This window comes from Aotus nancymaae, unplaced genomic scaffold (assembly GCF_030222135.1).
Source record: "Aotus nancymaae isolate 86718 unplaced genomic scaffold, 86718_ANA_hifiasm-v0.15.2.pri h1tg000016l, whole genome shotgun sequence".
NCBI lineage: Eukaryota > Metazoa > Chordata > Mammalia > Primates > Aotidae > Aotus > Aotus nancymaae.
In genome coordinates this window covers 53,459,219-53,471,647 of record NW_026988428.1, presented here as the reverse complement: position 1 = coordinate 53,471,647, position 12,429 = coordinate 53,459,219, and the positions used below count along the sequence as shown (strand labels likewise).

The 12,429-nt window shown below is 34.6% G+C and overlaps 1 protein-coding gene across 7 annotated transcripts in view; it reads left to right on the top strand.

The window, feature by feature from the left end:
• ABCC9 (ATP binding cassette subfamily C member 9) overlaps positions 1 to 12,429 on the top strand; it is a 164,595-nt gene that overhangs the window by 19,144 nt on the left and 133,022 nt on the right. For all 7 annotated transcript variants that reach the window (XM_021666844.2, XM_021666845.2, XM_021666847.2 and 4 more), the window contains 2 exons: positions 1,809 to 1,950; positions 7,425 to 7,546. In XM_021666844.2, the coding sequence (XP_021522519.1) occupies positions 1,809 to 1,950; positions 7,425 to 7,546 (264 nt within the window). The remainder of the gene's footprint in view (positions 1 to 1,808; positions 1,951 to 7,424; positions 7,547 to 12,429) is intronic.

The window sequence follows — 12,429 nt, the reverse complement described above, 5'->3', positions numbered from 1 at the left end:
TAATATAATAAACATCCATTGAGCCTACCGCCACTCATCTAAAGAATATAGCAGTAAGAGTGAAAGGACCTCTCTCTGTGTACCATTTCCTGGTCTTGTTACTCTTTCCATATCCTACATTCCTGTCTTTTCACAGGAGGCAACCACTATTTTGAGTTGTGTTTAATTTTTTCATGCATGATATTTTTCCAATTAAATAAGTGAAAAAGTTTTCAGATGCATTTTCTTAAGAAAATGGCAAATTTTAATGATCTGCTTTAAGGGAATGTTTGAAAATTATTCATATGCTTTTATTTATTTATTTAACAATATTAATTGAGAGGATACTATGTGCTTGGCATTGTTGTAACAGGGATAAAGAACTCATCATATGGTATATACACAGGCCAACATAACTCTTGGTACATAGTTATGTTAAACAAATGTACAGATGCTAAATATATTGAGAACAGAGTGGCCATATGTAGAAATATCACTTGTTGTTTATGTAGTATTATTGGTAGGTCATGAAGAATGTCCTTTGCCAACAGTAGAAAAATTGGTTTTTTAAACTGTAATTCCACAATTAATAACTCCCCAAGTATTGACACCTGGGTAACCTTTTTAGAGCAAGAACAGTGACATTCCATTTTGTATCCTTAGCATCTAGCACAGAGGCTGGCACCAGGGTATTAGAATAGAATAGAATTGGAGGGGACGTTGTTAAAGGGAAATAGAAAAAAATTCATTTATGACATTGGTTACTTGAATTAGTGAGGGATCATAAATAAATCTCAAAAACAATCAGGTACTAGGAAAATCATAATGTTGCAAAAAAAGACATAGAACTTGCCTATGGGAGTTTATAGCATAAGTTCTAGTAGAATATATTAAATATAACTAACCTTCCAATGTTGAAGTAAATTGAAAACAACTAAGACATGAATCAATACTCATTTCAAATAAAAGGAGAGTCTGCTTCCTATACAGAAATTCTTTCCTACAATATTTCAAGCACAAACCCCTATTTGTCTTGAAGTAGGTGAGGCTTTTTTTCTAGAGTCAAAAAAATGAGAAAAAAGGGAAACAAAAAGAGACAAAAGTGGGGCCTCCTAGCACACCACATATGAAGTTGTATTACTCTACATAGTAACTAAACTGTATAGTAGTTTGGAAACCATCAGAATTTTACTAACATATAATCTTGAATTGTTTTCTTCATTGGCAAGCTAAGGGTGGACCTATGATGTTTTTGAGCCTGCTTAAAAGTTCATCATCGAGAACTTTAACTTCCTTTGAGAAAAGTGTCAGTACCACTTGTTGAATAACAGTGCCAGCCCAGTCATACATGACAATTTTTCTCATATGATATGTATATGATTCAGAGTTGACTCAACTAATGAGTCCTGTACTTTATAACCAAACATGTCTTTTCTTGGTTTGTCCCCTGTAGATTTCATGTCTTCAAAGCTTTTTGACAGCAAATTTCTTGTATTATTATCATCAATTTATTTCCTTTTGAATTAATCAGAAAGCTGTCAGGAAGAACTTCTGATTAGCATGAGATAGAACCATGTCGTCATCCAGAGTTGATATCATTCCTGAGTAATGCCACAAATATGAATGCGTCAGCCTGGGTAGTCTTGTAAAAGTTAGTTGTAATTCTTTTAAATAATGAAAATAGACTAGGATTTTGATTGCTACTCTAGAAAGTATTAAGGTTTCAGGACTCCCCCTTAAAGGTTATCATAATTTAAGTTATTTTTATGATTACAATTGAGCCTTTGGTTTATGTCTTTTTTTAAAAAAAAACTTTTCTTTTTTTCCAGGATGGGGGAGCCAAAGCTCAAAAGTACAAATTCACCACAACACATGGCTTCATTTTCCTGGACATAACCTGAGATGGATTCTTACATTCGCTCTCCTGTTTGTGCATGTCTGTGAAATAGCAGAAGGCATTGTTTCAGACTCGTAAGTGATCTAAAATAATACCATTGCAATATACCAGTGGGTATATTGTAGATAGTAGCTAAGAGCATTACCAAGACAGGCTTAATTTTTGAGGTATTAGGAATGATGTCTGTCACTCATTTTGTCTGATAGTCATGTGTTTTGTCTGTATTTTTATGTTGCTACATTATTTCTCTGATCGTATAAGTTCACATCTTTTTAACTTGAGCTCATAGATATGCTTTATAGTTTTTGATCTCTGATCCATGTAGCTCTTGAAAGAAGTTCTTACATCTTTTTGAACATTTTAATGTTAAAAATAGGTATAAATGGAAAGATTGTCTGCATTGACATAGCTCTAATAGCTATATACTTATATTAATACTTATATTAATATATTAATCATTTCTCAGATGTTTCCATTTATGTTGTAAAGAAGCGAAGATAGATGAGGCAAGATTAAAGAGGCTGAGAATCAGTGAGGATAAAGCCTTAAATTCAGGCAAAGCACAAAACTTTTAAAATGAAGATTTGTAATAAACCCATTTTTTTTAACTTTTATTTTAAGTTCAGAGGTACAAGTGCACGTTTATTATACAGGTAAACCTGTGTCATGGAGGTTTGTTGTACAGATCACCCAGGTATTCAGCCTAGATCCCATTAGTTGTTTTTCCTGATCCTCTTCCTCCTCCCCCCTCCCCCCTCCAAAAAGCCCCAATGTGTGTTGTTTCCCTCTGTATGTCTATGTGTTATTATCATTTAGCTCCCACTTATAAGTGAGAACATGTGATATTTGGTTTTCTGTTCCTGTGCTAGTTTGCTAAGGAAAATGGCCTCCAGCTCCATCCATGTCCCTGTAAAGGACATGATCTTGCCATTTTTTATGGCTGCATAGTATTCCATGGAGTATATGTACCACATTTTCTTTATCCAGTCTATCACTGATGGACATTTAGGTTGATTCCATGTCTTTGCTATTGTGAATAGTGCTTCAGTGAAATATGCATGCATATGTCTTTATAAGAGAATGATTTATAATCCTATTACCCAATAACAGGATTGCTGGGTCAAATGTTATTTCTGTTTTTGGTCTTTGAGAAATCACCACACTGTCTTCTACAATGGCTAAAATAATTTACACTCCAAATAGTGTATAAGTATTCCATTTTCTTCACAACCTCACCAACATCTGTTATTTTTTGACTTCTTAATTGTAGCCATTCGACTGGTGTGAGATGGTATCTCATTGTGGTTTTTGTTTGCATTTCTCTAATGATCAGGGATGTTGAACTTTTTTTTCACATGATGGTTGGCCATGTGTATGTCTTCTTTTGAAAAGTATCTGTTCATGTCCTTTGCCCACTTTTTTATGGGTTTTTTTTTCTTGTAAATTTGTTTAAATTTCTTATACATGCTGGATATTAGATCTTTGTTGGATGCATAGTTTGCAAAAATTTTCTTTCATTCTATAGGTTGTCTTTTTACTCTGTTGACAGTTTCTTTTGCTGGGCAGGAGCTCTTTCATTTAATTAGATCCCATTTGTCAATTTTTGAATTTGTTGCAATTGTTTTTGGCGTCTTTGTCATGAAATCTTTCCTCATACCTATGTCCTGAATAGTATTGCCAAGGTTGCCTTCCAGGGTTTTTATAGTTTTGAAAACCCATATTTTTAAAGGAATTTTGTTATTTTTGTAAAATATGATGTTTGTATTAGGCAGTTAAAATATAATGAATTATATTTATAAACTTCAACATAATCTGGTGAAAATATTTTTTTTATATAGTAACAAGATAAACTCAAGAATAGGAAACTTTGATTCCGAAACTATGCTAAATGGTGTACCTTTCATTGAGGAATTAATATAAGAAGGACTTTAAATTTTTTGATAGGAAAGTCCAAAATTTATTTTCTTCTTATCTAACAGAAACTTCCTTGACATCTGTTTATGTTTTCTGTTGGAATTAATAAGGAATGAAACTTCTAAGCTTTTGTCATGGAACCAACTATTTTGTAATGTTTTATGAGGGTTTTTTTTGCAGATATGTGCATGTCTTAATTTCTGATAAAAAAAAATTAGAGACTCTAATATATGCTACTCCTCCAGGAATTTAGAAGCTTAATTGGATATTATCTTATTGATAACTGTTTAGAGTTCTGGTATATTTATACCAGCATAGCCAATTTAGGCTTAAGTGTTTCATTTCCTTAGCATTTAGGCTGCTCTATCTGTTTCTATGTTTCTGTATAAAGTAGAAGATAGATCATCGTATATTTCTTTGAAACTTGACATCATGTGGACAAGGTGAACTCTCTGGTTGATGTAGATTCAGTCAGGTCCTCAGAAAACACAGACTGGACTCGTGATAATAATGACATATCCTAATAGTAGAAACTTGTTTGTAGTGGTGGTGATAAAAGAGGTCCTAAAAACAGGTTAAAATAATCCCTCTATTCCATGCTATGCTCTTCTACTCTCTAGGTATAGACTTCTCCTTATCATTTTTATCCAGGCTTTTTTATTTTTTTAAAAAAAGATGTACTTTTGAAAAAAGTAACTAGAAGATAGATTCATCTTCTAGTTACTCCTAAACCCAAACATTTAGTTTTGCTTTTCTCTTGCTCCATCTTATTCTGGAAACTGCATCTATAAGAATCTCTGTGATTATTAGTCACACCTAATTGACACTCTTTTGTCTTTATCATAATTACTGCTTTTGACACTGCTGATCATTCCATCTTTCCATTTTTAAATAAAATATTTATGAATGATTTACTTAATATATGACAAATACTCATTATAATTAGAAAAACAATGCAAAGGCTTTCATAACAGAATATTTGATCTTGTTTTTTAGTAATAAAACATTTAAAGCTATAAATATTTCTTTTGGGACATTCTTATCTCTTCTGGATGGGTTTTTGTTCTCCTTTTTATTTCTACCTGTGATTCCAGTTTAGATACTCTCCTAGGCTTAGAAATCCTTTTCAGTTTGCTCTTTTGTTGAATTTGGTTGGTTTATTATTAAAGCATGTAGTTTGTAACATGATTATTCTTTGCTGTTAAGTAACATTTTCATTATAGTCAAATACTTGATCATTTATAAATATGTAATGAGTATTAGAAAGTATTATATATATTTTGTAGGAGACAAAATTTTATTAAGTTTACTGATTGTATATGTTGCTTGGTTTTATAGTATTTAATCTGTCAAATTCTAAAAGCAGTGTATTAAAATCTTCACTATTATTGTGTTTTCCTTAGGTTTTTATTTTTATTATTTTTTCTCTTTTGAAATGATTTCTTCGACCTTCACAATATAATACTTTAAAAATTTCTTTCCAAAGTTCTGACTAAAGATTATCTAAAGATAAATGGGACATATGCGCTCCTACCAAGCCACTGAGATTTGCAAATCATACTCTAAAAAGAACATAGCTTAAGGGAAAAAATAGGGTTGGAGAACCATTCAAAACCTATGCAGCTTTGTAAACAGAGAACTAATAAAATAACAGCAATCTTATAAAAATACTAGCCTGGTTCAAAGACATGTTAAATCCCTAGTAAAGGAGTGCCACAGTAAGTACAAAACTTTGTTGTAGCTGCTGTTATCTTTATTAATTCTTTGTTATTGCTTTCCATTCCCATAATGCAAACCATTATGAAAACGGTTTGTCATTCTTTCTCTAAAATCTTAAATTGAGTTTTTAATTTATTTATTATAATTATTTCTTATCAAACCTGTTTATTCTTGTGAGTATGGTTGTGACCCCATTTTAAAGGATTGGATAGGAAGTGTGCTCATTTAAAAATTTCCTAAATAGTATTAGTAAGTAAATTGTGGTTTCCTTCCTTCCTTCATTACTTTCTCTTTCTTCCTTTCTCTCTTTCTTTGTCTCTTTCCATTTCTTTCTCTCTTTCTTTCATTCTTTCTTACTTGGTCACACAGCCAACCACACAGACACCCTAGGAATTATCTTCTACCTCTCTTTTGCCATCACCCTCATACCCTAATGCTGGCAAACTCCTGTCCATTTTAGCAATCAATCTTTTCCAAATGTATTGTTTCTTCCATGTTACTGCTGCCAAAGCTGAAGTCAGACCTTTATCATCTGTCACCTGACTTTATACCCATATTTTCCTAACTGCTTTCCTTCCTTCCATTTCTCTCCCTCCACTGCAAACTCATGTACTACCTACCAACTTCCTTATCCACATGACTGCTAGAGCTATCCACTTAAAACATCTCTGACCACACCACTTACCTATTAAAATGCTTCAGTTTTCCATGGGTTGAGATGCCAGCCTCTTACCACAGCATAAAAAGCCTTCCATGATACATTCTATCTTAAACTTTCTGTTTTAAGAATATTAAACTACTTGAAATTTTGAACATGTTGTATTGTTTCATGCTTTTATGTATTTGTACATTCTGTTCCTTTTTTAAAATGCCCCTTTTCCTGACCAATGGATTCCTTTTCATATTTCAGTTCCCATTGTCAAGCATACCTCTTCTGGAAAGACTTTCTCGAATGTTCTCCCTTCCCCCATTCTTGAACTAGTCGCTGTCTTTTCTATACCATTTATGTACTAATATCTTCAAGTAATTTGAGGAAAGCAAAATGTTTCACTCTGTGGCATTATCACTGCCAATGGGGTTGAGGGCTGACCACCATGCACATCTGGCATGGGATCACCGATTCACCTGGAGATCTCTGTTACCTTCAGAGGGAAGCCTGTTCTCCTTGCAGCCATGCTGAATTGCTTGTAATACCCTTGAACACATTGGCCCCACTGCCTGGAGATGTCTTCCTCTCTTCTTCTTCTGAGTAGCCTTTCCTCATTCTTAAAGTGTCAGTTTGGAAGTCACTTCCTTTTCAAAGCTTTCTCTGTCCCAGACATGCACTCTGTGTTCTCTCACTGTCCCTTCAGCTGTGTTGTAATTTTCTATTCACTATTGGTATCCCCAATATACTACATTTTTTGACTACAGATGTTATATCTTGTTTTGTTCATTGTTGCATCCAAGAACCTAATACAGTATCTGGACCAGCAATCACAGATGCATTGAATGAATTAACGAGAATGGAGAAATCACTGAAGACTGTCAAGTTGGGAATGCTGTCAAAGGAAAAAACACTTACACACATTAGAGTTCAGATTGAGTTAACTGTTTTTACTTGCTTTAGTTGTTAAATTATTTCAGTGGCTCTGCCCTACAGTATAGGAGTAGTTATATATTTGTTTTTGTTGTAAGCACTTTAAGGTATAGTTTGCTTGTTTTATTCAGCCCTTCATGTTAAGATAAATCTTTTCCGCATAACTATGTCTTTCAATATATTCTTCCCTTACATATTCACTTGGAAACTACTGTTGCAGACTGTATTTTAAACATCTTACTGCTAAGAGAAAGTTCTTATGAAAAAATTGGAAAAAAATGAGAAATTATCTGGAATCATCAACTTTATACATTGACATTGTACTACTCTTTGTAGACGGCGAGAATCGAGGCACCTCCACCTCTTCATGCCAGCTGTGATGGGCTTTGTTGCCACTACAACATCAATAGTATATTATCACAATATTGAAACATCAAATTTTCCTAAGTTACTTTTAGGTAAGTATGATCACTTTTGTTGTTTCTCCCTAAAGAGCTATTTGTTTTTCCCCTCTACAGAGTAACTTGTTTTTCTTTTTCCTCAAGGTAAATACTATCAGAGTGTGTGGGGAGTAGAGAGTATGGGAAAACTGGCCAGGCACAGTGCTGATGCCTGTAATCCCAACACTTTGGGAGGCTGAGGCAGGCAGATCACCTGACGTCAGGAGTTCGAAACCAGCCTGGCCAACATGGTGAAACCCCATCTCTACTAAAAAAAAAAAAATACAAAAAATTAACCGGGCATGATAGTGGGAGCCTGTAATCCCAGCTACTTGGGAGACTGAGGCAGGAGAATCACTTGAACCCAGTAGGCTGAGGTGGAAGTAAACTGGGATTGTACCACTGCATTCCAGCCTATGTGACAGAGTAAGACTCTGTCTAAAAAAAAAACAAAAACAGAAAGTGTGGGAAAACCACAGTGATCAATAATCTGGTAGCTGCCCAGTAAATGTGGGGTTGAAGGTAAGCTTAGTTACTCTAGGCTGTGAAAATTCCATACCCAAAGGCCATCTCTTCTGCAATAAATGCTCTTTGGGGTGTGTCTGTGTATAAGGGGAGAAAAAAAGTGGGGGAATGTGCTGGCCTTCTGACTTGCAGAAGTTGTATTTTTTAAGAATCAGAGCTCTTGTGAGGAGCTGCTGCACCATGCTGCCCATGAACAAGTCATCGCCTCTAGTTCCAGGTGTTTCTGCCTCTGGCTTGAAGTCCAAAGACATTTTCCCAAGTCCTTTCAGTGATGCTGTGGGGATGCCATATTTTCCTAGAATTACTATGTAGCAGAATATGTTTCATAGCATAATGAAAAGCAGCTGCCTTTAAAGCACAGCCTTTCATACCTGCATTGTGACTAAAATTGTTTTTCCTCTCTTGCCTCCTTGTTCTGTGGAAATCAGAGACTGTCTAAAATATTCCTAATTTTATTTTTGCCTTGGGTCAAAATTATATAACCCATCTACATTAGTTATGTTCTATACTCTGACCCATCACCATATTCTTTGGCATATACTTTCTTTCTTAAAGAGATAAAGGTATAGAACATGGATCATGGATGAGCTATGAACCTCCTGAAATTGCAGTCCAAATTGTGTGTTTGTGTAAATGATGCTTACTGTTTCTAATGCTATTTGATTGTTTTGTGATGATGTTGACTAATGATGTAGAAATTAGGAGAAGAAGTAGCAAAAACACACACACAGTATTTTATTCATTTGTCCAGAGGACACTAAAATTTAAAATGGATGCATGAAACATTATATGATTGTTAAAGGCAATCTAGTAAAAAAAGGTAGAGAAGGTTAAATATTAATTTAAAAGGCTGTCAAGTTTTTAATTATCTTAATAGATAATTAATGGAAGGCAGACATTATCATAGAAGTCTGAAGATGCCAAAAAAAAAGAATTTTCCAACAGGTAGCTGCAAAAAATATATAATTGAAATTTAATAAGCTCAATATACATTTTTGAAAAGTTGATGGTGATAAAAAAAGTTATAAGATACAACTAGAAAGTAATGTAGGTTTTAATAGTATTTTGAAGGAAATGCAATCAAAAGAGTCCTATTGTTATGTAGGTGCAAGACAGAGAGCACAAGTTGATTATATTGGTGGAAGGACATGGAGATAAAAGATACTATTTCTTGTTATTTTAGCAGAGAAAAATTTGGACCTAGAAAAGTTACTCATTTTAAGACCACAATGCTAGTAATTCTGTATCAACATTTCATTATGAAAATCACCAAATATACAGAAAGTTGAAAGTATCATGTGAATTCCCGCTTACCCAATGCCTAAACTCTTCAATTTACATTTGTTCTCTTTGTTTTATCACATATCTACCTCTTTTCATCCTTCTATTCAAACCTCTCTGCATCTTAGTTTTGATGCATTTTAGGTAAGTTGTAGACATTAATATGCTTTCCCTGTGAGCACTTCATGCATATCATTACATTTACGGTTCTTTTTGTAAGATAAAACTTATTTACATGAAACACAGAGATTTTAATTTGCTAAATGCATGTACCTGTATAATCCTATCATAACATAACTATCATCCATGCAAATTTTCCTTTTTTTCCTGAGACATAGTCTTGCTCTGTCACCCAGGCTGGAGTGCAGGGCGCAATCTCAGCTCACTGCAGCCTCCAACTCTTGGACTGAAGCAATTCTCCTGTCTCAGCCTCCCCAGTAACTGGAACTACAGGCACGCACCACCATGCCAGGCTAACTTTTTTTTGTATTTTTAGTAGAGTTGGGGTTTCACCATGTTGGCCAGGCTGGTTTTGAACTCCTGACCTCCTGATCCACCCACCTTAGCCTCTCAAAGTGCTGGGATTACAGGCGTAAGACACCTTGCCCAGCCATGCAAATTTTCTTATACACAATGTCACCTTTACTGTCCTGATTTTTACCCCCACCATGAATTAGGTTTGCCTGTTCTAGAACTTGATGTAAATTGAATAACACAGTATAGACTTTTAAGTAAGGATTTTTTTTCTAAGCATGATTTTTTTTGACACTCATCCATGATGTAGCATAGATAAATATTTTATTCTTCTAATTGTATTTCATTGTATAACTATATCATAGTTTTTTCAATCTCTTGTTAATAGACACCTGTACTATTTCCAGGTTTTAACTATCATGAGAAGAAAAGCTGCAATTGATATTCTTAACAAGTATTTTGTGGCTATATGTATTTGTTTCTCTTAGGTAAATACCTAAGAGTGAAATCGCTGGGTCATAGGATAAGTGGGTAAATGTTCATATTTTAAGAAACTGACATCTTTTCCCAAAATGGTTGTGTCATTTTTATACTCCCTAACAAGGTGTAGGAGTTCCATTTCCACATGTTCATCATTTGGTGATCTTGGTCTTTCTAATTTAGTCATGCTAGTGGGTGTGGACTGGTAACACATTGTGGTTTTAATTTGCATTTCTCTGATGACTAATGATGTTGAACACTTTTTGATGAATTTATTGGCCATTTTTTATCTTTGGGGTGTGGCTGTTCATATCTTTTGCCCATGTTTTATTGGGCTGCACTTTTATTCTTGAGTTGAAGGAATATTTTGCACATACTAAATACTAGTACGTCATCAGTTACATGTTTTGAGAATGTTTTCTTTCTGGTCTGTGGCATACATGTTCATTTATTTAATAGGATCTTTTGAGCAGAAGATTTTTAATTTTGATGTAGTATAATTTATCATTTCTTCTAGTCTTCAGTTACTGCTTTCTGTGTCTTAAGATATCTTTGTCTTCTCTCTAAATAAGTTTCCCTCCTATTCTCCTGTTTGCTTTAGGACAGTGATTCATTTTAAAATAATTGTGTATATGGTGTAAGGTAGGTGTCAAAGTTCTTTTTTTTCCCAAGTGGATATTAGTGTGTTCCAGCACCATTTGTGGGATAGAATTTCCGTTTCTCATGATTGCATTGGTACTTCTGTAAAAAAATTAAATCATGTGACTAAATTTAATCTACTTTTTGGCTATATTTTCTGTTTCTTTGATGTATTCGTAGATTTTTATAACACTAACGTTTTCTCTTGCTTTGGAGTTCTTGAAATCATAAATTATAAGTCATACATTTTCTTTGTTTTTCTCTGAAGTTTGCTTGGGCTATTCTAGTTCTTTTGGGTTTCTTTCTTTTTTTTATTGTACTTTAGGTTCTGGGGTACATGTACAGATCATGCAGAATTGTTGCATAGGTACACACATGGCAATGTGGTTTGCTGCCTCCATCCCCCCATCACCTACATCTGGCATTTCTCCTAGTGTTATCCCTCCCCAACCTTCCCCCCACCCCCCCCACCCACTGTCCCTCCCTTGATCCCCCCCAACAGACCCCAGTGTGTGATGCTCCCCTCCCTGTGTCCATGTGTTCTCATTGTTCAACACCCACCTATAAATGAGAACATGTGGTGTTTGATTTTCTGTTCTTGTGTCAGTTTGCTGAGAATCATGGTTTCCAAATTCATCCATGTCCCTATAAAGGACATGAACTCATCATTTTTTGTGGCTGCATAGTATTCCATGGTGTATATGTGCCACATTTTCCTTGTCCAGTCTATCATCAATGGGCATTTGGGTTGGTTCCAGGTCTTTGCTATTGTAAACAGTGCTTCTGTGAATATACGTGTGCATGTGTCTTTATAATTATAATTCTTTGGGTATATACGCAGTAATGGGATTGCTGGGTCAAATTGAATTTCTATTTCTAGGTCCTTGAGGAAGTGTCACACTGTCTTCCATAATGGTTGAACTAGTTTACACTCCCACCAACAGTGTAAAAGTGTTCCTATTTCTCCACATCCTCCAGCATCTTTTGTCTCCAGATTTTTTAATGATCACCATTCTGACTGGTGTGAGGTGGTATCTCAATGTGGTTTTGATTTGCATTTCTCTAATAATCAGTGATGATGAGCATTTTTTCATATGTTTCTTGGCTTCATATATGTCTTCTTTTGAAAAGTGTCTGTTCATATCCTTCTCCCACTTTTGGATGGGTTTGTTTGTTTTTTTTCTTGTAAATCTGTTTTAGCTCTTTGTAGATTCTGGATATTAACCCTTTGTCAGATGGGTAGATTGCAAAAATTTTTTCCCATTCTGTTGGTTGCAGGTTCACTCTAATGATTGTTTCTTTTGCTCTGCAGAAGCTATGGAGTTTAATTAGATCCTCTTTGTCTATTTTGGCTTTTGTTGTCAATGCTTTTGGTGTTTTAGTCATGAAGTCCTTGCCTATGCCTATGTCCTGAATGGTTTTGCCTAGGTTTTCTTCTAGGGTTTTTATGGTATTAGGTCTTATGTTTAAGTCCTAAATCCATCTGGAGTTAATTTTAGTGT